The following is a 25730-nucleotide window of genomic DNA, read 5'->3' as shown; positions in this document are numbered from 1 at the left end:
AGCAAGCATTAGTAAGATAGGTCAGTGGATTGAGCACATGCCACAGAGACTTGGGTGCAATCTCAATGTTTGTACTTCATTTCCACAATAAGCGCCATTCCGGGCTTTATACCGCGGAGGTTGATACAATTCCCAGAAACAAGGGGGCATATTATCAAGGACCGGTGTTGAAATTATCGCTGTTTTATCAGCAGGAAACTGCAGATAAAAAGGCGATAATGTGCTTGATAATACGCCCTTGTTAATTCCCATAGAAGCCCAGGTTCTGATGTTAACATGGGCTTCTATGGGAATTAACAAGGGCGTATTATCAAGCCCATTATCACCGTTTTATCAGCAGTTTCCTGCATTAATCCTACATTATTGACATTGTTTTTGTAGAAAGTAACGGAGCCTAAAAGTCGGTCGTACTGTTAAAAATCACAGGAAGTAAGGATTCAAGGAAACCAAGACAAGTTAATTGTCCAAGAATAAGCCTCCTCGTTGTAAAGATCAAAGGGGCATATTATTAACAAATAGCGATATTTATCGCTATCTAGGCTCAGCGGCAATTTTTTTTATCGCCGCGGATCACTGGATTTTATCACTGAGATAACGTGCTTTTAGCAACGTTTATCTCAAAAGCGATAAAATTCCAGGCGATAGCGTCATAATCCGTGAATATCGCTGAGAATACAGCGATATTCACGCATTATCGCTAACAGGGTCTTAGCCATTATATCCACCTCCCATTGGATATATTGGCTAAGAGCTGGTCTGAGCAGGCGTTAGTTTTTGGAGATATTCACACTTAGCGCAAATATTTCCAACGCTATGCCTGTGTTGGTAATAGGCGATAGCGAGGTTAGCGACTGCTTTCAGTCGGTAACAGGTTGGGAACGTCCACTTTGCATGTCATTAGCGATAAATATAGCAGACATGCAAAGCGGTCCCCAAACCGCTCGCTATCGCCTACAAGCTGTCGCTAACTGCTGTTAGCGACAGCTTGCTAATAGGGCGATAGAATTATCGCCGCTTAGCGTCCGAAAACGGCCACTAAAGCGGCGATAATTCCCTATCGCCACCCTTGATAATATGCCCCAAAATCTTTTCGTCTGCAGCATGTGTGAAAAGCAGATCGGTAACTTTTGAAAAAGAAACAGCAGGATGCCCAAGCAGGGAAACCAACTGTAGATTGCAAATAAAAAGTGTAATAAGTATTAACATTTACTATAGATGTTATAAATACCACACAGGCTGTGAAATATCTGAGTGTAACATTCGAGTATAAAATCGTCCAAAAATGTTATAAACTGCAACTGGTAATTAATTGTGCTTTGTGCACATGTACCCATGGAGTTAGGGAAACATAATCAAAATAAGATACAGGAATGTGGGTCCCAAGATGGTACGTTAACATTTATAAACCACTTTTCTAACGTGAAGTGTATTGTTCAGTATTTGCACACCGCATCGGGAGAACAGAAATAAAATGTAATTGTTATATAAAATGACTTTTTCGACAAAGCATTTTCACACCGCATTGGGGTTTAGCGAAGAAGCGTTTACAAAACAAATTTTTAACGTGAAGTTTGTTGTTCAGTATTTCCACACCCCATCGGGATAACAGCAATATTTCACATGTGAGGCTTATTATTCTGTATTTTCATACAGCAAGCACGTTTCCATTTTCAGCCGAGTAGTGATGATATGAGTAAAATGTGTTTAGCAAGCAGTTTCGAAAATAATTGTACGGCACTGTTGCAACACTAAACAGATAGTATACGAGTACAGCCTGATTGCTATAAATGTATCTAAAAATACCTGCGCTGCTTAAGAATTGTTATAGTTTTAGATGACAGTTGGAACTAATCTGCGTTAAATGGGATGTATGAGTGGAGATAAAATTGAAAAAATATCGAAGCACTGTCATTTTTACACTTCTCATGTAAAAGCACTGGCAATTGAAGACTAGGTTGTACTATACTCGTGACATATGGTAGCACCATTTTTCATCTGTTTAAAATACTGATCCTATGCGAGCGCAAACATGTTTTGTCTATGTTATAATAACACTTTCCCATGTTGCCGAAAATAAGTGAAAAGTTACAAGCACAAATAGATTACTCTGTAGATGAGCTGCCTTGGGTCTGGGCTGCCCACCCGCCACAGGTAGGTGTTATAAAGGCAGAAAGGCATAATTACCAATTAACCTAGACAAGGACGGAATATAAAAAGCAGAAACGAGATGGAATTAATTAAAAAGCACAACAGCGCACCAGGCTCATACTTACCTGGCCACGTTTTGTATGCTTTAATGGACAGTGCTTTAGGGAGCATGTTTGCAAATGGGTGGGAGCGGTACCTGCGAAGAGGCAGGAAGACCAAAGTGGGCGGCTGGGTGGGTGCAAACGAGGGCAGGGAGAAGGAAGTCTAACTGTAAAGCACTGGTAGGAAAGAAGCGAGAAACAAGAAAAGTAGTTTGAAATTAAAACACAATTTTTATCCCTTAAAAGGGTTCGTACAAATGTAAATGGTCTGTTCGAAACAAAATATACACAGAGCAGCAGAGCTCCCCGGTCACAGCAGCTTAGATCAAAGCACAACAGCTGGTCTTTTCCAGCTACGCTGATAAGAAGCTTAACAAGTACGAGCGGAGCAGACGAAAATGGTAGTTAGACGCCGCTGCTTCCGGACTACATGAAAGTTACAATTGGATCAACAGCCAACAGAAAGCAAGATAAGAACAGCAATGCCAGAGTTAAACCATTCGCAAGCGGTAAAACAAATTACACGGAGTTTCAGCCAACATACAGATTACTTTAGGTCTCGCTGAGACAGCGCATGTAGCGCATGCGCTGCCAAGGCGAGACCTAAAAAGGAGTGTCCGCTACTGTCAAGTATGGTTATTTATAAAGCTTTTTCAATACCCCTTGCAAAGTCTAGAGTACTTTTCGGATAGTTCAGTAAATAGCTGTTCCAGCTTTATTTTTTATGCACTGCTTCATAACCCCATAATGTCACTGGAGCTTATTCACTTTTGTTGAGTTCCTAGGCATTATTCGGGTGCATGGTTGAAAGAGTGATGGCTACAGTTAAACCTATTGGTAAACGTTCTGTATATTGGGTAAGTAGAATTGTTGAGTGAGCTTCATGGCAGATAGGCAACCATGAGGCGGAATAGTGTACCATGGATGTCTCCACTTCTTCATAAAGTGCATGGAAGTTCTTTGAACTAGTGCATCTTGCATGTCTGTTATTAGGACTCAGAAGGTTCTGTATTCAAAACATTATTTCAACACCTTTCTTTCCAGCCTGTAGAAACAGCTCTAGAACCAATAGGCCACCAGTTAAGTGTGGAATGGTGAAGACAATGTGTGGTGCCTTTGAAAAAACACCAAAGGAAAATAAACACCTAAACATATATTAAATGTGTTTTTGTAACTTGCATCTTGGCTTTTGAATGATATGTTTGGTGTAGCAGTAAATCTTATGTTGATTTTTGCAATGTTTTCTCTTTCAGTGGATATGGTGGAAATCAAGGAAATTCGGCCCGGAAAAAACTGTAAGGACTTTGAGCGTGGAAAAGCATCAAAACTGAAAGAAGACTGCTGTTTCACTATCTTCTATGGATCACAGTTTGTGCTGAACACCCTAAGTTTAGAAGGTACATTTTTGCAACTGTTTGTCATTGTTATACTTATTACTAACCTCATGGCTGTGGCATGTTACATAAGTATCTTTAGTAAAATTTACTAACACTCCAAAGGCTTTCTAGATATTCTAATAAATGAGACTGACATCTGGTGGAATTAGTGACGCCAGTAGTAGTAGGACAGCCATGTCATGATGAGTTTATGAAAATAAACTAAATTATGTGTTGGAGCTGGCCCTTTTTGCAGGTTTATCCCCAAACATTTTGCCTTTTGCCTCCTATTTTTCTGGCCACTTTTTCTGGGTTTTGGGACTCTGGGCACTTTACCACTGATGATCAGTGCAAAAGTGAAAATGCTCTCAGTGTAAATTATAATTCTAATTGGCTATCCATGATTGGCATATTTGAGTTACAGGTAATTCCCTAGTAGAGTGCACTATGTGTGCCCTGTTCCTTTATATTTAAATGCTACTAGTGGGCCTGCAGCACTAGTTGTGCCACCCACACGAGTAGCCCTGTAAACTTGTGTCAGTCCTGCCATTTCAGTATCTGTGATTGCAGTTTTAATCTGCCATGCTGACCTGCCAAGGCACCCACTTGCCAGGACGTAAACTTCCTTTTTACTACATGTAAGGCACCTCTAATGTAGGCCCGAGGTACCCCTGTGGGCAGGATGCAGTGTATGTGAAAGATAGGACATATACTGCTGTGTTTTACATGTCCTGATAGTGAAATACTGCCAATTTCATTTTTCACGTTTGCAAGCACTAGCTCTCCTATGGGCTATCATTGGAGCTGCCTTGTAACATTTTACAAGTGTAAGTTTCATATGGCAACAGCTAGAGATTTGGAGTTTGGGCTCCCTGAGCTCAGTATTTAAAAACACATATTTTAGTAAAGATGTTTCTTAAATTGTGTGTTTGAAAATGCCACTTTTAAAAAGTGGGCATTTTCTTGTTTAAGTATGTTGTGCCTCTGCCTACCTTTGAAATCAATGTCTGGTTTAGATTGACAGGAGCCTGTTTGTGCATTAACTCTAGACAGTCACACAAAATTAGTTGAGGTGTGTCCTGCACCAGGCTGATGTCTCTTCCTGAGTTAGAGTGGTGGGAGGAGCTGTCACCTGCACCTGAATAGGTCTGTGCCTGTCCTTTCAGAATGCTGTTTCCACCCCCCTGGAGTGTGTCTGGAGCCAATATGGGACAGAACCAGGGTGTGCACTACAAAGACAAATCCTTTGAATAATGCCCACTTTAAAGGCCAAAAGGGGTATAAGTATTGGACCTAATACTCTAGACTTTTAGAGCACTTTTGAATCAAAGGAACCTCTGCCAAGGAGAAGAGCTGAAGAGTTGTGAGGAGGAGGATTACTGCCCTTTGCTGTGTGCTACTTTGCTGGGTTGACCTGTAATTGCGGCTTCTGCTTTGGAGAGGAAAAGGACTGTTCTTTGCTTTGTATCCTGCTTATGAAGTTTCTCCAAAGGCTTATGTGTGCTTGCCTCCTGTTGGAAGTCTCAGGGCCATCAAAGACTTCATCCGCAGCATCCCTGAACTCCAGTGCTGACCTGCCTTGAGGTGTCAAATCCGGTTCTTGGCCTTTGGAGGTTGTTCTTGCTACATTGACCTGCATGAAATTATCGAAATCGACGCATCACTCTTCCAGCGCCTGTGTTTCCGACACAGCACTGTCGTGTGGGAGAAATGTCCATGCACTGCTGCCATGCGGCCAAAGAAATTGAGGCAGCGCCTGTACGTGACCAAAGAAATCGCTGCAGCTCAAGATCAGCACACCATGTCTCTGAAGTCCGACACTCCTGCACTGACTTTGATGCAGCCGTGCTGTGTGACTGAAAGAATCAACACATCGTGGGACTGTGGCTGAAGAAATCGATGCAGCGCCTGTTTGCCGCTGCCGCAATGACCTCCAGCGCAGCCGAATTTCCACGTATCACACCAGTAAGCCACGTTTTTCTTACGCATTACCCGCAGACTAGAACTGTCTTGGATTTTGACGCATTGCTTCCCCCTACAGTCTGGATTTGATGCAACACTTCTCCTCAGCAGAACCAACGTGTCATTTGCTTTTGGACTCAGGAACCAATGCATCACTGTGTTTATCAGGGCTTTCCTCCTTTGCAGCTGTTTTGCCTTGTGGATTTTGATGCAACTGAGGTACTCTGTTTAAAATCACTGCATCCATAGAATTCTATGGCCAGAATTGCTTGAAACCTTTTGAATTCTGTATGTTGGATTTTTGTCGTTTTGGTCTAGTTTGGTCTGGATAAAGATACTTTATTTTTTTTAAAGGTGTGGTGTACATTTGTAGTGTTTTCACTGGGTTACTATGTGTGTTATGTACAAATACTTTAGACATTTCATGTGAGATAAGCCTGACTACTCGTGCCAAGCTACCAAAAGGGTGATCAGGGGCTATCTGGGTGTTTAACTCCTTTATCCTGACTAGATGGAAAGGTCCCTACTTGGACAGGGTGCATACCACTGCCAACTAGCGTCTCTGATTTATAACATTATGTAATTTTCTAAAGCAAGAGCAAACAGTTCCAGAGAATAGTGTCAGCACTGAAAATGTTTTCTAAATCTGTGGAACTAATAAGAAGTCCAAACTACCAGACCGTAAAGATCATATTGGAAAATATGTAACTGAGTTTTTTTTTTTAATAATCAGCATAGTGATTGGAATATAATCCTAGCCTCTATCATCTTATCTATTTGTCAACCGTTTTTGTCACCTTTTCAATTGTTTTTCACTTGTTGTGGTTTTGTTTGACCATACATTGAAAATAGAAAGTGTTATTTGATTTTGTTTATTATACTGTGCAACTTATATGTCACTTATTTTTGTTCCTTTGTGAAGTGCAATAATGCCCTTGAACTATTTTTGTGCTATGGAAAACCACATAAATAAAATACAATTGATAAAATAGGTGCTTCTGATAGAGCGCGCGGGTCACCCGGGTCACTTAGATTTCCAATTTTCCACGCACTGGGCCCTGGCGTGCATATGATGACGGTGTTTTGCAAATGAACCGGGTGAAAACCTCTATCACGCTACTATCAGTAATCGGGTGGGTGACTCTTACACCACTCACTATTCATGTACCTGACTTACCACAGGCACATTACTCCTGACAGATCAGGAGCTAGCAGTGGACAGGTGATAAGTTTTTTCATAAAAGGGAGAAAATTCTGATTTACACCTTTAATACCTTTAATATTACTTTAATGTATAATGACCACAGACACCTTGATGGTTTTAAGGGTTTTATATAGTATAAGTTTAGGACGAAAATGCCATTACAAGGAGGCAAATGCAAAGCAACACATCAATAATTAAAATCAGAACCAGGATGTAACTATGGAGGAGAGTGAGTATCATAGAGTAAAAGGGAACACTATAGGGCATGAATCATAATGAATATTTATCTAATACAGTTTAATCTAGGGCAAGGACGTGAGGAAAACCCTAATGTGTGACCTAATAATGTTATACTATTTCCTAAACCGTATGCTATCTTTCTAACTTCACGGCAATCATACTAAGGGAAAGGGAATAAGTGGAACAAGCTGAATAAACAGTCGAGATCAACAATGTCCTAAAGGGAGGGGAAAGAAGTGGAACATTTACTAATAATCGATTGCATAAAATTACATTCAAAGGAGATATGGAGAATATCACAGGCAAGATTGCTTTAATCAGAGGAGGAAAAGTTGAGGGTATAGTATAGACAGACACCTATGTCAATAGTTACCTAGGTGAGAATGAGGACTAACCCTGGCCACGGGTCAGTTGGGAAAGAACGGGACAAGGACCCTCAAGGATTCAGGGAATACCAGAAGGTGAGCAGGTACAGCTCATGGACAGTCAGGACAGGATACCCCTCAGGTCTGGGTCAGGACTGGGTTCACCAAGGCACGACCAACCCCTCACAGCATCGGATGCAACGCCAGCGTTACCCCCTCTTCTGCACGGAATCCGCCAATAACCCCGATTGGGTTTTCGAATCTCCCAGCAAAGTGCTTCGCTTAGCACTTAGGACTAATTTCCACCCCTTGGAGTTTGTGGAAAGTTTCAGGCAGAATGCTCCGCAGCACTCTGTATCAGGCACCTATAGAGTTCGTAGGGTCAGTGACAGGTCTGCTACTCGGACAAGTCGGACAATTTCTCTAAGCTAAGCTAGGCTATATATACAGTTATAAGTCCCAAAGACCACCCATAAATGTTGCAAAATGACAAAGTCCCATCTTCTGATTGGTCAAGGGAGGTGGTTTAAGACATTTGTCACCACCTATATTTCTATTACGTAAGTTCACGTGACATTACCCTCCCCCTAACATCTGGGTTCCCAGGCATACGTGTGGGAAAGTACAATAGTGAAGAAAAGGTTTGCAACATTGTTGCGCATTTCAGAATAAAAATAGCACATCTTCAAGGGCAAAGGTGCGCCTGGAAAGGACAGTCCCCTTTTCAATGGCCAACTGGCCAGGTTCCATTGCTGCATGTCCCAGATCTTTGATCACGTGATGAGGGATACGTCAGCTTCAAAATGGATCCCATCCCCGCTTCAAGGCCCTCATTTACGCGGTACATGAAAAGTAAGCGAAAACAAATTAATAACACAGAATAATATGAATACACTGTACACCATGACCAACTACTCTTAATCCCTTATTTTATAATACTTATAGCAGTAAGAGTTAGTGCAGAAAAGATGCCTAGACAAAAGCGGCTTAAGATAGCATGAAGCATGGTTAGTGACAAGCGGCCATTTTAACACCACTGCGCATGAGCGAACTTTTCCCTCCAGATTGCGAGTGCGTCACATCACATGGGTATGACCGACGCATGCGCAGACTGGATTTCTGCAAAGCGGCCATTTTATTAATGTGCAAGCTTGATTATGATGAAAAACACATAGGCAAGCCTCCTAGGGACACCCGTGTGTTGGGGAAATACAAATAAATGACAAACAATCGGAGTTAGTACAGTTATGATTTAGGCGAGGTTCATGAAAGAGAGCAAGTCGCGTTACGTGCGAATCATTGCTCCATCAATCCCCTCTTTGATGATATTTACTATCATCACTACACATGAAAACAGATGCCAACTTCATTCATCCAATTCGTCCATCTCAACCTCAATGAACTTATTGTTGAGCTTTCTCTCCGCCTCTCTGTGTGTATGATTGTTCTTTATTTTCTTATATATCTGGTTTCTTAATTCTTCTAATTCTAAGTCTTCAGCCTTTCGCTTTCCTCTTTTATTCACTATATATTTTCTGCATTTCTGGCACTTGCAACAGATGAATATGATCAGAACAATCAAACCTATTCCAGCTATTGGCATCAGTATTTTCCATAGAAGACTTTTGCCTAAGTTAGAGAACCAACTACCTACAGAGGAGAGACCATCAGTCAGTCTCTTCCAGGCACTGTCAACCTCCAATGGTTTGAGTTCTTTTTCCAAATTAGTAATGTTTCTTATATACTTCTTAATTTCGACACTTTTATCAGGAATGTAAGTGCAACAATGTTGTGCCCTCAGCATCCTGCAGACTCCGCCCTCTTTTGCCAATAATGTATCAAGAGCAAGGCGATTCTGTAAAACCATTGATCTGATCGCAACCATTTCGGTATTGATCATCAGAAATCCAGCAGCAGTGTCAGTTGATAACCGATCCACTACTGTAGATAATTTGCAGATTCTATGAGTATTCAGAGCTACCCCCATTCCAGGTATCAGTGCGCTAAAAATATCACCTATAATTTCTCCTACACTTTCACGTTTTCTACGCACTAAGCCATTAGTAATCTCATTGCTTCCAGCTGCATTGTTCACATGGTATATTTTCGGAAAGACAATGCCAAAGTAGCAGCTTCCATACCAGTGATCCGGCAATTTGAAATAAGCCTTGTTTCCACATATATAATAAATTCCTGGAAACACAGGTTCTGACCCATTTTTGAAACCCCAACCTCCAATTACCTTGTAATTATGTTCACACTCGCTGGAACCAATGAATACATTGTTATAATAACTAGTCTTTTCTCTATGAAGACAGAGTTTCCCTTTCCGTTCAAAATCCAGCAACAGAGCAGGAGTAACTTCGCTTTGTGAGGTGTTATCCATGTTTTCTGCCCATCTAGGGGTTCTGTTCTGTTCGTCATTTGCCTTTTTCTGAAACTTTTCCCTTCTCTTCTCTGCCATTTTCAAGAACATTTTCTCTTGAGCATGTAAGGAACACGTCAAGTTGTCTCTACGAGCTTCATTCAGATCTATGTCACCTATAGTCAGGAAATATTCCCCCATGTAGCGAGTCACTCCACCAAGGGTATGTACAAGGTTCAGATTCCCTCTAATAGGAAGTTCTGAAAAGATAACGTCAGTGTTTGAGTAATAATACTGTAAAGTGCTTCTATAAAATAAACTAGCTAAAATACTACAGGATATTCCATAGGTCAGGGGTAAATGGTGGTATGTCACACCTTCAGCTACTGAAGTAGGTAGCATCATGCAGACATAGCAATCTTCTATTTCCATAGCTTCTACATAGTGCACTAAAAGGTTTGCGAAAACATTTAAGTGTGTCCTGTTCTTCATTTGGGGATAATGTAGTTCTCCCTCATCTGATGCTTCTAAGTCGGGTCTTGTATGTCTCAGACTCATTGCATTGTCACGTCTTTCTACACTTCGTGGTGTTTCTTCAGTATGTACAACTTCTGCGTCTTGTGTCGTCAAGTCTGTAGGATACATGTTAGGGTCTTTGCTTGTCATAAAAGGTATAAACACTGTTAATCCTATCCATATCATTACCAGTACCACTACACTACAGATGCATATTTTACAGCATGTCTTGCAACAGCTAAATCTGGACCTTCCAGTGACATTTGAATCAGACATTTTATCTTACAGGTGGCGTTTTCCAACCCCTCTTCGTTTCTTCTCAGCAGAAGTTTTACTTCGCTTCACCTCAAGGAGGGTCTTCGTCAGAACTCCGACCAGCAATGGACCCTTCGTCGCTTTTGCCACAAGCTTCGGGCTCATCAATTTCTTCCAATACCAGATAGGTCCACTCAGGGCTCCGATACAGTTTGTTCTGTTTCTTTACTCTGCCGCCCTTTCGGATGGACTTTCCTCGGGCTTCTTTTCTTTCACTTTCAGCCCTTTTTCGGTCCTTTAGTTTTTCTTCGACTGTTTTTATTCTTATTCTCAGTCTTTTTACATATCGGGGTTCATCCTTCTTTTCGATCCTGTTTGTAGTCGAGGAAACTTGCTCTTCCTCGTGAACTCTTTTGCTTTTTCTTCTTTGTCGCACTATTGCTTCAGCAGTGTCTTTTTCCCTTCCTGTCTGACTAGTTCCAGGTCTTTCATCTATTTCTTCTGCCTGGTCCTTAAGCTGACCTAGTTCAGGTTTAGACTGTATTTGATCTTCGTTTGTGAGTGATTCACTGGACTCTTCTTCCTGAACACGTTCATCTATTACTAACTGGCCTTGTTCATGCTCTTCGATCTCTTGATTTTCTTCCGCATGAACTTCTGCTTTGACTACTATCTGTCCCTTTCCGGTCTCCTCTGTCTCGAAAGGAGTGTCGATGACTTGATCTGTCCCTACTTGGCCTATTCCCTGATCAGATTTTATGATGTCTTTGATGATCTGACCTTCTCCTTCTTGTTCTGACTCACCTGCACTGTCCCACTCACTACCTAGGTAAGAATATTTTCTGGTTCTTATTGGCTCAAGAACCTGGTCATCAGCAGGAAACCATTCAACTTCTTGACTTGTGCCTGGTAGTTCGATGTCAGCGGGATCCGGACCCTCTTCTGGAGTCTCCTCAGCTGGTCTACCTCCGGCTTCAGTCGCGTTTTCTCCAGTCACCTTCTTCGTGTGACTTGCATGGATCCACTTTGGTACACCAGCACACTTCACAGCAGTTGTGGTGACAAGGATCACTTGTCGAGGCCTGCCCCACTTCGGTCCAAGGCAACTCGTCCGGGTGTGTTTCTTTAACACCACCCAATCACCTGGTCTCAGATTGTGTGCTGGAGTTGTAGGCCATTCGACAGCAGTCTCTCCAATCTGGTGAGAGATAGAACGCACTTGGTCACCCAACTGCCTGCAGTATTCTAGCACCATATCATCAGAAATACTTAGCAGTTTGTGTCCAGGTACCCATGCCTGTCGCATCATTCTTCCCATCAGCACTTCATGGGGGCTCAGGCCTGTCTTTCTGTTTGGAATACTTCTCAAGCTCATCAGCACCATGGGCAAAGCTTCTATCCAATTCATTTTTGTGGAGTCACACAGTTTTGCCAGCCTGGACTTGAGAGTGCCGTTTATCTGCTCGACTATTCCAGAAGCCTCTGGATGATAGGCACAGTGCAGTCTTTGCTCCATTTTGAATGCTCTGCAGAGTTCCTTTAGGACCTCGTTTGAAAAATGTCCACCTTGGTCTGTTTCAATTGTCTCTGGAATTCCAAAGCGTGGTATCAGTTCCCTAAGTAATAATTTAGCTACAGTCAGGGCATCATTCTTCTTTGCTGGGTAAGCCTCCACCCACCGGGAAAACAAGCAAACTATGACCAGGACATATCGATATCCTTTGCACATGGGCATTGTTATGAAGTCTGCCTGCATCCTAATGAAGGGACCTTCTGCTCTCCCAATGGTACTTTGTTCCACTACTGTCTTCTTTCCTGCATTGAACTGTTGACACACTAAACACCTCTGACAAAGTTTGTCTGCTGTGCTCCTGAATTTTGGACTGTAGAACACTTTTTCAAACATACGGCACATGGCATCCCTCCCAATATGTGTTGGTTCATGTATTATCCGTGCCATTGCGGTAACCAGTCGTTCAGGTAGTACAGGCATACCAGTCTTGTGGACCACAACACCATCTCCTTCCCTTGGTCGACATTCATCCTGCCTCCACCTGTTCCTTTCTTCCCTGTCTGTTGTCTGTTGTAGTTCTCTCAATTCATCCCATGTTCCCAATCTTTCAAACAACATCAGTTGGCAGCTGCTTTCACCTCCCCATAATTTAATTAGGAGGGACATTTTGTGTCGGGCGCAGTACTGGGCAATTTGGTCAGCATATCTGTTTCCGGCTGTCACCTCGTCATTTCCAGATCGGTGAGCCGCACACTTGACCACAGCCAATTCTTTGGGCAATTGGATGGCTTCTAGTAAGTTTTGTACTGGTTTTCCATTTCGGATAGGAGAACCTGAGGAAGTCATGAATTCTCTTTGCAACCAAAGCTGGCCGAAGTCATGAACAACCCCATAACAGTACTGACTGTCAGTATAAACAGTTACTCTTTTGTTTTTCCCTATTTTACAAGCTCTTGTTAGAGCAATAAGCTCCGCTACTTGAGCAGATTTAACTTCGCAAAGATAGGAAGCTTCCAGGGTCTTTTCCAAAGTGACTACAGCATAGGCAGCACTCAAACCTCCATTCTCATGTCTCAAGCATGAACCATCCACAAACATTTTGAGGTCTTCATCAACCAAGGCCACTTCTCTGATATCAGGACGGGGTTTTGTGCTAAATTCAGTCAAGTCTATGCAGCTATGGTCAATTTCATCTCCTGCCTCTACATCAATGGGAAGGGGCAATAGAGTGGCGGGGTTTAAAGTATTACATCGGGAGATTATTACATTTTCTGCACCAATGAGAATCCTCTCATACTTAGTCAGCCGACTAGGGGTGAGATACTGTGTCTTGGTTCGGGTGAGCAAGATCACAACTGAATGTGGAACAAATACAGTGACAGGATGTCCCATCACAATGTTCTCACTCTGCTCTAGGCTTGTACAGGTAGCAGCTACTGCTTTCAGGCACCCAGGTAATCCAGCAGCCACTGGATCTAGGGCGGCCGAAAAGTAGGCCACGGGACGTCTAATCAGACCATGTTCCTGGGTTAAGACCGAGAGCGCACAATTGTCTCTCGTGTCACAGAACAGTTCAAAGTTCTTAGAATAGTCAGGCATTCCTAAGGCTGGAGCTGTGCACAGACAATTTCGCAATGTTACCCAAGCAGTCATGCATTCATCATTCCAACAAACTGGGTCTTCCGCTCCTTTCTTTGTCATGTTAATCAAGGGTTTAGCTATAGCCGCGAAACCCACGATCCATTGTCTGCAGTACCCAACAACCCCTAGGAACATTCTTACTTCTTTCTGGGTTACGGGTAGTGACATTTCTCGAATTATTTTAATTCTTTCTGTAGTGACTTTCCTGATCCCTTTCTCTATCTGGTGCCCCAGATATTTTACTGAGTTCTTGCAGAACTGTAATTTGTCTGGTGAGACCTTATGTCCTCCTTTTCCTAGGTGATTCAGCAAGGCAATGGTATCAGTGACACAGTCGTCTTGACTTCTAGATGCTACCAGCAGGTCATCTATGTACTGTACCAGGACAGACTCTTTAGGCAGTACTAAGGATTCAAGACATTTCTTTAGAATCTGGTTGAAAATCGATGGACTTTCGGTGTACCCCTGGGGGACACGATTCCAGACATAGACCTGGCTGTTGAATTCAAAACTGAAAAGGAATTTGCTTTCTGGATGCAATGGGATGGAAAAGAACGCATGGCACAAGTCTATGACGGTGAACCATTCCGCATCCCAAGGAATTTGATACAGTATTACTGCGGGGTTAGGCACTATGGGACAGCAAGGTACTACAATTTGGTTTACCTTGCGCAGGTCCTGCACTACCCTATACTTTCCGCTAGGCTTCTTAATTCCAAGTATGGGTGAATTACAGGGACTACTCATCACTTCCTGAATGATGTTTGCTTTGAGCAATCTGTTTAACTCTTTAGCGACTCCTTCTTTCACTTCTGCACTCATTTTATACTGTTTGGTATTAGGGTATACGGCATTTGCTTTTATAGTTATTTTAACTGGGTCTACATTTGCCATTAAGCCTACATCTTTTCCAGTAAAATCCCAAACTTCAGGTATTACGCTTGATTGCAGTTCTTCAGGTAGACTTTCAATGGACATGGGCTTAATGTCGGTGTCGGGCCTTAGTAACATCAATTTATATAGGCCATCTTCATCTGGGGTCTGAATTTCAACACAATTTGGTGAGCAAAAGATGGTGCAACGCATTTTGCACAGCAAATCTCGTCCTAATAGGTTTACAGGACTGGAATCACAGACCACAAATCTGTGCATTTCCTTGAAATTTCCTATGGAAATTTCCATAGGTTCTGTTACCGGAGTACTGATTATCTGATTTGAAACTCCCACTACTTGGATAGCTTCTCCCGAGAGGGGTAGGTTAGGAACGTCCGCTGTTCTCACAGTGGAACGGGTAGCACCAGTGTCCAACAGAAAGGTGACATCTGTCCCTTCAACCTTTCCTTCAATGTATGGTCCAGTCTGGTCTACCGGTAAGGAGGCACCAAGCACGCACTCCTTGTCCTCCCCTCTCAGGCCCCGTCAGTATTGATCATCGCAGAGAAAAGTATCATTTAACAGGTACTGTGGAATGGGTGCATTTCTTTCATTCTCTCCTTCCCACACTTCGACCCTTTCATTCTGTTGACCCTGATTCCTATAATTCTGTCTAGGTGCGCGTGGCACCGGGGGTTGATTTACCTGCTGTTGGGTCTTTCGGATCCCCTCTTTCTGCACCTGTGGATTTAAACCATTTACGGGGACATTACCAGCCTGCAAGTGCGGACATTTATCTCTCCAATGTCCCATGTGACCACATCCGTGACAGGGGAATTTTTCCATAGCCTCTTCCCTACTCATTTTTACCCGGGGCCTGCCTCCACCCCCAGCATTTGGATTTGGAGCATTATTATTGTTAGTCATTTTACTTAACTGTTTTTCTTGTTGTTCAGCTAATTTCACCTGAGCCCACATAACTTTCTCCTTTAGGGCTTTCTTTTTGTTCTCGATCTCATCTTCGCAGTATTTGGCATATTTGAGAACATCATCAATGGGTTTCCCTTGCCAACTGATTTTGTTATCCCTAATCCACTGGGATATTTCAGGTCTCAATCCTAACACGAATCGATAACAGAAATGCGTCATATCCTTCAGGTCCACATTATCGATTCCACTGTAAGTTTTGAAGACCTGCAGTAACCTTTCATAATAAGAGTGGACTGATTCATCACGCTCTTGGGTAGTTCTATCTATACGGGTCCAATCAGTTTCTTTTGCGGGCACCTTCTTCTTGAGGTACTGTATGACTTGCTCATACTTCCTCATTACTTCAGGTGCGGGAGCTCCTGTTATCTCGTCTCTCGCATATTCTTCGCTAGGCCAATCAATTTCAATTTTGCAGTCGGTCCACAAGTCTACGGGGACCACAATGTCGAAAAAACCATCCAGGTCTTTCAGAAGACATTTCTGAACTTTTATGAAGCGTTCGACCTGTCTGTACCAATCGACTGGTTTCTCCCGTAATTTTGGAAAGTCATTGGTAAATGATACTATATCTTGTCTGGACCAAGGGACATGGACATATTTTCCCCCTGGGACTTCTCTCATGGGACATAATTTTTCTGGTTTGCCAGCTTCTTGTAAGACGTACTCAGCAGTCCGTGGTCTCTCCTTGCTATCCTCCTTTTTCTTTGCCCATCTGGCTTTCCATTTGTCTAGATCTCCCCATTTCTGTGCTAAGTTTATCAGTTCTTTAATCTGCGTCTTCTTCCCTGCGGTATTCAGGTTTTCTTGCTCTTTGTCTGAAAATTCTACTCTGTAGGATTTCTGTAGTACTTTGGATCTGCTGATATCTATTCCCATACATACTGCCGTGTCCATTAATTTGTCATAGTATATTTTTGCGTTCCGAGTAAGGTGTTTGCACATGAACAACAACTCATCTTCCTCCCGGACATTCAATCGTTCTAAACCCACATTTCCTGCGCTTAGTTCCTCTAGCTCTATTCTTAGCTTATAAATATCTAGTGGTTTCGGATGAGGGGTTCCCTTTTCTAATTCTCGGGTCCATCTTTCTATTTCCTCGGGAGTTACCTCTGTCGCACTTTGAGTTCCTGATGAAGACTCTATTAGTACATCTTTGTTCCCAGTCTGAGTTCTCATTCGAGACATACTAGGTCCCTGCTCCCTATTAGGTAGATCCATCAAGGAAGCCATGGACTCACATTCACTTGCTTGGTCATCAATAATAAGTGGTTCCCTTCTGGGCGGGGGCATCATCGGGGTTATGACTGGAGTTTTAGGAGTATTCATTCTGTCCCCATATAGAGGAAAAACTGGACCAATGGTTACTGGAATCGTCAGGGCTTCAGGATTTGGATTTATCTGAGCTATGGCATGTATGAGATCATTCCGCTGTCCTCTCAGGGCATCCCTTTCCTGCTCGTGTAATACTCGATTCATGGGGGGATCCTGTATCATTTGGGGTACTAGAGAAGGATATATATTCGGAGCAGATGGAGTGGATAAAACTGATCTTTCCTCACCAAAGGGGTTGTAATTCGGGACCACAGGGTCGGGTCTACCAAATCCCTCTCCTCCCGCTCTTTTCTGTTCTATCCCTGTGGAATCGGCTTCACTAGTGCTTCTTCTTCCTGAAGGTCTCAATGGAGTAGTTAAGTTTTGAGATCTGGTGTCTTCATTATAAGGCGGGGGACCTTTCATAAATAAGTCCTCTAAAAACTCATCTTCCGATTCACCCAGGGGCATCATGTGCCGGGTTTTCTCAGTACATTTCTTCCCTCCCGCCATTTCATTAGCTCCGAACATGGGGAATAACCCTTCTACCATCATATTTTGTCTCCACTGTTTCAATTTCTGCTCCTTGGTTTCCTTTACCATTTTTGGATACCATCGGGTCACTCCCTTGTCCATCCGGGGTCTGTCTCGCTCTAGAGCCTCAATTTCCCATTCCTCTAAAGCTTCATACTGAGTTAATCTAGGTCTGGGATGTAATTCATTCATTCGGGTCCTCAGGTTAAATAGGATTCTCCCGTTAAAAGTACCATCTATGGGAAAGGCTAAAACTCCATCCTCCGCAGTGTACTTTACCCAGTTCTCTAACCATACACAGGTATGATACCCTTTTTCTAACATCATGAAAGAGGCTGGAGTATTTGGCGGAGGAATGATCACGCCCTCCCTAGTTCGTACGGGTTTGTCAGTTTTGAAGAAATTCTTTATTTTGCTGGCAAATGACATTTTTCTCTTTCCTCCGTACATGTTGTGAGGTCTGCCTTTGCTCATCAACTCTTTATGACACCCTAGATTTCGTGGATCAGGCAGAAAATCAGGGTACCACATACACCGCTCGTAACAATCTATAAGCTCGGTGCGGAAAATTTTTACTTCGTTTGTGCTTCCAATGCTAGCGCGACTCCAATTTCTCAACAACCAATCAGTGCAGAGGTTGCAACGGTTCTTGACCAATGGGTGTGCGGCCTTTTCGCGAGACGCGTTCTCACGCTCAGGCACTCACCCCTCCCTTACAATTTCGGCTTCACTACACACCCGCTGGTTTAACCAATACCAGTGCGGCACGGAGTGACGTCAGAGCAGCCCTTCGACTGTCTCCCTCCTTTACAAGGTAACGGAAACTTTGTATTTTCTCTAAGGTGCTATGGTTAATTTTAGTCTACAACGTATAACATTCGCCATTGTGTAGGAGTGTTCTAAAGAGATAGAAAGTTCTTCTTTTACTACAAGTAAACCACTTCTGTCTACTTTTCATACACTTCGGATAGACTTCTCTTGCCTACCCTCACGCAAGCATTAGAAAACCTGCTATTACCCAGTCTCATCCACTTCTTTCCGGGATATATACTAAGCCTGGGGTTCGTCAGCGTTTCCCTTTGCTATCATACAAGCTCCGATGACTCTATTACTCCCTTAGTGTGACCCTTACTAGGTGATATCAGACCAAGGTTTCTATCAGCAGTCCCGTTACTGTCATTCACTCAGTTTTTCTGAAAAGACCTAATTAGCGCTTCCAGTTCCACTTGAACCATGCACTAACCTTTCCTCCCTACAAATGACCTCAGAACGCGATGGATTCTACTCACCATCCGTTATACAATTCCCCGGGGATTTCAGACAACACTCAACAATCACACACAATTGGTTAATAAAACATATAATATTTAGCAGCAATACAGATATATAAAATTATCTCAAAACAATTAAAATATTTAAAAAAACAGTTGCGCAATAAAACATTAACTAACATAATCAATATTAAAATTTTAGCAGCACATTTATTTTCCACAGTTTATTTTCTAACTATCTTATCTACCTATCTTACTAGTCCTTTGTATCCTGCTTATGAAGTTTCTCCAAAGGCTTATGTGTGCTTGCCTCCTGTTGGAAGTCTCAGGGCCATCAAAGACTTCATCCGCAGCATCCCTGAACTCCAGTGCTGACCTGCCTTGAGGTGTCAAATCCGGTTCTTGGCCTTTGGAGGTTGTTCTTGCTACATAGACCTGCATGAAATTATCGAAATCGACGCATCACTCTTCCAGCGCCTGTGTTTCCGACACAGCACTGTCGTGTGGGAGAAATGTCCATGCACTGCTGCCATGCGGCCAAAGAAATTGAGGCAGCGCCTGTACGTGACTAAAGAAATCGCTGCAGCTCAAGATCAGCACACCATGTCTCTGAAGTCCGACACTCCTGCACTGACTTTGATGCAGCCGTGCTGTGTGACTGAAAGAATCAACACATCGTGGGACTGTGGCTGAAGAAATCGATGCAGCGCCTGTTTGCCGCTGCCGCAATGACCTCCAGCGCAGCCGAATTTCCACGTATCACACCAGTAAGCCACGTTTTTCTTACGCATTACCCGCAGACTAGAACTGTCTTGGATTTTGACGCATTGCTTCCCCCTACAGTCTGGATTTGATGCAACACTTCTCCTCAGCAGAACCAACGCGTCATTTGCTTTTGGACTCAGGAACCAATGCATCACTGTGTTTATCAGGGCTTTCCTCCTTTGCAGCTGTTTTGCCTTGTGGATTTTGATGCAACTGAGGTACTCTGTTTAAAATCACTGCATCCATAGAATTCTATGGCCAGAATTGCTTGAAACCTTTTGAATTCTGTATGTTGGATTTTTGTCGTTTTGGTCTAGTTTGGTCTGGATAAAGATACTTTATTTTTTTTAAAGGTGTGGTGTACATTTGTAGTGTTTTCACTGGGTTACTATGTGTGTTATGTACAAATACTTTAGACATTTCATGTGAGATAAGCCTGACTGCTCGTGCCAAGCTACCAAAAGGGTGATCAGGGGCTATCTGGGTGTTTAACTCCTTTATCCTGACTAGATGGAAAGGTCCCTACTTGGACAGGGTGCATACCACTGCCAACTAGCGTCTCTGATTTATAACATTATGTAATTTTCTAAAGCAAGAGCAAACAGTTCCAGAGAATAGTGTCAGCACTGAAAATGTTTTCTAAATCTGTGGAACTAATAAGAAGTCCAAACTACCAGACCGTAAAGATCATATTGGAAAATATGTAACTGAGTTTTTTTTTTTAATAATCAGCATAGTGATTGGAATATAATCCTAGCCTCTATCATCTTATCTATTTGTCAACCGTTTTTGTCACCTTTTCAATTGTTTTTCACTTGTCGTGGTTTTGTTTGACCATACATTGAAAATAGAAAGTGTTATTTGATTTTGTTTATTATACTGTGCAACTTATATGTCACTTATTTTTGTTCCTTTGTGAAGTGCAATAATGCCCTTGAACTATTTTTGTGCTATAGAAAACCACATAAATAAAATACAATTGATAAAATAGGTGCTTCTGATAGAGCGCGCGGGTCACCCGGGTCACTTAGATTTCCAATTTTCCACGCACTGGGCCCTGGCGTGCATATGATGACGGTGTTTTGCAAATGAACCGGGTGAAAACCTCTATCACGCTACTATCAGTAATCGGGTGGGTGACTCTTACACCACTCACTATTCATGTACCTGACTTACCACAGGCACATTACTCCTGACAGATCAGGAGCTAGCAGTGGACAGGTGATAAGTTTTTTCATAAAAGGGAGAAAATTCTGATTTACACCTTTAATACCTTTAATATTACTTTAATGTATAATGACCACAGACACCTTGATGGTTTTAAGGGTTTTATATAGTATAAGTTTAGGACGAAAATGCCATTACAAGGAGGCAAATGCAAAGCAACACATCAATAATTAAAATCAGAACCAGGATGTAACTATGGAGGAGAGTGAGTATCATAGAGTAAAAGGGAACACTATAGGGCATGAATCATAATGAATATTTATCTAATACAGTTTAATCTAGGGCAAGGACGTGAGGAAAACCCTAATGTGTGACCTAATAATGTTATACTATTTCCTAAACCTTATGCTATCTTTCTAACTTCACGGCAATCATACTAAGGGAAAGGGAATAAGTGGAACAAGCTGAATAAACAGTCGGGATCAACAATGTCCTAAAGGGAGGGGAAAGAAGTGGAACATTTACTAATAATCGATTGCATAAAATTACATTCAAAGGAGATATGGAGAATATCACAGGCAAGATTGCTTTAATCAGAGGAGGAAAAGTTGAGGGTATAGTATAGACAGACACCTATGTCAATAGTTACCTAGGTGAGAATGAGGACTAACCCTGGCCACGGGTCAGTTGGGAAAGAACGGGACAAGGACCCTCAAGGATTCAGGGAATACCAGAAGGTGAGCAGGTACAGCTCATGGACAGTCAGGACAGGATACCCCTCAGGTCTGGGTCAGGACTGGGTTCACCAAGGCACGACCAACCCCTCACAGCATCGGATGCAACGCCAGCGTTACCCCCTCTTCTGCACGGAATCCGCCAATAACCCCGATTGGGTTTTCGAATCTCCCAGCAAAGTGCTTCGCTTAGCACTTAGGACTAATTTCCACCCCTTGGAGTTTGTGGAAAGTTTCAGGCAGAATGCTCCGCAGCACTCTGTATCAGGCACCTATGGAGTTCGTAGGGTCAGTGACAGGTCTGCTACTCGGACAAGTCGGACAATTTCTCTAAGCTAAGCTAGGCTATATATACAGTTATAAGTCCCAAAGACCACCCATAAATGTTGCAAAATGACAAAGTCCCATCTTCTGATTGGTCAAGGGAGGTGGTTTAAGACATTTGTCACCACCTATACTTCTATTACGTAAGTTCACGTGACATTACCCTCCCCCTAACATCTGGGTTCCCAGGCATACGTGTGGGAAAGTACAATAGTGAAGAAAAGGTTTGCAACATTGTTGCGCATTTCAGAATAAAAATAGCACATCTTCAAGGGCAAAGGTGCGCCTGGAAAGGACAGTCCCCTTTTCAATGGCCAACTGGCCAGGTTCCATTGCTGCATGTCCCAGATCTTTGATCACGTGATGAGGGATACGTCAGCTTCAAAATGGATCCCATCCCCGCTTCAAGGCCCTCATTTACGCGGTACATGAAAAGTAAGCGAAAACAAATTAATAACACAGAATAATATGAATACACTGTACACCATGACCAACTACTCTTAATCCCTTATTTTATAATACTTATAGCAGTAAGAGTTAGTGCAGAAAAGATGCCTAGACAAAAGCGGCTTAAGATAGCATGAAGCATGGTTAGTGACAAGCGGCCATTTTAACACCACTGCGCATGAGCGAACTTTTCCCTCCAGATTGCGAGTGCGTCACATCACATGGGTATGACCGACGCATGCGCAGACTGGATTTCTGCAAAGCGGCCATTTTATTAATGTGCAAGCTTGATTATGATGAAAAACACATAGGCAAGCCTCCTAGGGACACCCGTGTGTTGGGGAAATACAAATAAATGACAAACAATCGGAGTTAGTACAGTTATGATTTAGGCGAGGTTCATGAAAGAGAGCAAGTCGCGTTACGTGCGAATCCTTGCTCCATCACTTCTTGCTGGGAGTCCCAGCTGCTGATTCAGAATGCTGGTCAATTGAAAGCTCTGACTAGGACTTGCTATATCCTCAGGTAGTGGGACGATCAAGACCTGTGTTCTTTCTTGTTTTATTAGCATCAACTTTAACCATCAGTCCATCCCTATTTTGTCCCACTGTGTCCTACTAGTGATCCATTATCCCAGAAAAGCTATTCCAGTTTGCTATCTTGCTCATCTCTTAACTTATGACATCATATTTTCCCACCCCGCATCACACACGCTGTGCTATTTAGTATGTTTTATTTCCCATGGGAATGTTCCTTCATACATAAAGTGCTTCAACTATCCTGAATATCCCAGACGTCTTTATGACTTTTTTGCACTGATGGTGGTTTTGTGGTGGAAAAATAAAAAGTAATTAACGAGACCCCCTCTGTGTGCCGCTTTTCTTCTCCCTCGACATGGAAACAAAAAATATATATATATATATATATATATATATATATATATATATATATATATATATATATATATATATATATATTTATACACACACACATATGTATGTGTGTGTATTTATATATATATATATATGTATATGTATGTATCCGCTCCACTCGCACCAGCCTGTCGCACTCAGAGGCGGGTGCCTGCCAGTCGGGGGCGCACCCGACGTCAATGACTGCTCCAACAATCCCTCCCCGCAATCCTCGGGAAACAGGAGGCAGTTCCTGTTTAAATACAAGTTGATGTTTGTGGCCAGCGTCTCATTACTGACGAAGGCCGAGTGCCGAAAGCGCTTTGTGAGATATTAAATGAACTTTGTGTAACCTGCCTTTGGAGTGCTGCCTCCTGTTTCCCGAGGATTGCGGGGAGGGATTGTTGGAGCAGTCATATATATGTATGTATATGTATATATATATATATATATATAAATATATATATATATATATATATATATATATATATATATATATATATATATATATATATATATATATATATATATATATATATATATATATATATATTTATACACACACACATATGTATGTGTGTGTATTTATATATATATATATATATGTATGTATATGTATATATATATATATATATATATATATATATATATATATATATATATATATATATATATATATATATATATATATATATATATATATATATATATATATTGTTTACTCTTGTCCTGTCAGTCTGCCGCTCTAACTACAGTGGGCGCCACGGCTTGCGAGGACAGAACTCGCATATGCATTTGTTTTCCCACAAAGGTACGTCGTGCAGACTCAGGTTCTTATTAATCGATACTTTATTGAAAATTCATAACAGGTAATTGACAGACAGACTGACAGATGTGTTCCGCCATCCTGGACTTTGCCAATGTCAGTATCCATGATTACACATTCACATTTTATCATGTCATTATTTCATTAGGCAGCAACTGTGGATCAGTAATGGAAAAAGAACTACAATTCCCTTATTTCTCTGTGTACTGGTGTCGGCCATTTTAGCATGTGTAACACCTAATTCAGTTCTTTTTAATTTGTGCAAAAAGATATGTGAATCAGCTTAATGTAAATCAGAGTAAAAAGGCTATGACAGGTTGTGTAAAAACATGATGAGTTTCTATCATTCCATTAATGCTATATAGGATGCCAAACAATAAACGTATTGCCATAAATATCTCTCTTCTGCTAAGCATTTTTCTTTTAGAAAGCCAGTTGCATTTTTCCTTGTTTCAGCCGCACCTGTAAAGTTACCATGGAACTGTAATAACTTATTACAGTTGAGCAGTTACATCATTTCTTTATTACAGGTGACTCAAGACTTAATTTGTAACGAGAAAATTAGAGATAGGCTTTTATAAAGGGACTGCAGGCTCCCATGTATTATAATCCTATAATCCACTGTTCCCAGAGATGAGAATAAAAAGAACTGTATCACTCACAAAAGGAAAAGAGCGAGAGGTACCACCCTTCCCTTGTCCTCCGGGACAAATTTCCCAACATACACAATAGAAAGGGAAAGATGACAACAAATCTAAAACAAAGATAACCCCTTCTCACTGGGAAATCCAAAGTGGATTTAAAATTGTCCTCAGCCACTAGATAATGGTATCCTTCATCATAGTGCTTGCTAAAACACTCTGGTGAAGCCCAACGCTCAGGGTGGAACAAAGTATATTTTATGGAGTCTATACCCCAGCCTAACAAGTGACCTTTGTGCAGAATGAACTTAAAACTATCTGAGAGGGTTCCCTCCCTACTTTACTCTGCCCCGCCTGGCAGGTTTTAAAACAGTGGTTTGGGGTGTACCTGGATAGTCAGTGCCTTTTCCCCCTTTCTGCTGTCTTCAATATGTTTCGGCCTTACTACCGACACTATGGGTCTTTAGGCCTTTTTTGGGATTCAGATTCCTTCTCTTACTTCATTCAAAGTAAAATAAAAAGGACATGCCAGGGGTGATCCTGTAACAGATACATAGTCTGAAATTCTGCAACATATGAGAACCATATATGTTTGTTCTTTTTTTTACAGTAATGCAAAGCTCCTTCTGTTGCACATGGTTTGCACATTTGTCACAGTCTCCCATTGGTCTTTTTCTTCAGCTGACTCTACTGAAGATGCAGAGAGGTGGCTGTGTGGCTTGCACATTTTACGGCAGGAGGTGGCTGAAGCTCCCACGCTAGCTATTATAGAAAGGTAAGTACCTGTATGTACATCCGCCATGCAGAGTTCAATGTTGGATGACGAGTGGTCGAATGGCTTACTATGTTCACTTACCAGGTAGACAGCAAAGGCTAATCCACCACTTTGCTCTGATTTAATAGCATTTAACCAGCTAATGTTTTTCTGAACTTTTATATCTTATCTTGGAAGGTTCATAAAATATATAAGTCTCTGAAATAAAGAGCATGCAGTACTTTATAATGTCCAAGGAGTTTAGTGTAACTAAAGGAGATTTATCTGTTCATTCACTTGTCTCGATTCCTGCCTCTGGTGAGAGGTCCTGTTGACAGGCGATGAGGAGATTTTATGAGATCAAGATTATCAGGCTGGACTCGAGCAAATAGCACATTCAATGCACTGGCCCTTATTGTGCTGGTGGGTACATTCTAGGCACAGATTTTGCACACAATATTTATCAATACCATACATAGGGCATTGTAATTACAGG

General features: G+C 41.9%; 1 protein-coding gene across 2 annotated transcripts in view; it reads left to right on the top strand.

Annotated features, from left to right (window-relative positions):
- The window catches only part of PLCG2 (phospholipase C gamma 2), a 448457-nt gene that overhangs the window by 188724 nt on the left and 234003 nt on the right, over positions 1 to 25730 (top strand). For both annotated transcript variants that reach the window (XM_086945888.1, XM_086945889.1), the window contains 2 exons: positions 3503 to 3646; positions 25162 to 25255. In XM_086945888.1, the coding sequence (XP_086802014.1) occupies positions 3503 to 3646; positions 25162 to 25255 (238 nt within the window). The remainder of the gene's footprint in view (positions 1 to 3502; positions 3647 to 25161; positions 25256 to 25730) is intronic.

Source organism: Lissotriton vulgaris, chromosome 12 (genome assembly GCF_964263255.1).
Source record: "Lissotriton vulgaris chromosome 12, aLisVul1.2, whole genome shotgun sequence".
NCBI lineage: Eukaryota > Metazoa > Chordata > Amphibia > Caudata > Salamandridae > Lissotriton > Lissotriton vulgaris.
Note: the sequence above shows the minus strand (reverse complement) of the source record. Positions and strands in the feature narration are given on the sequence as shown.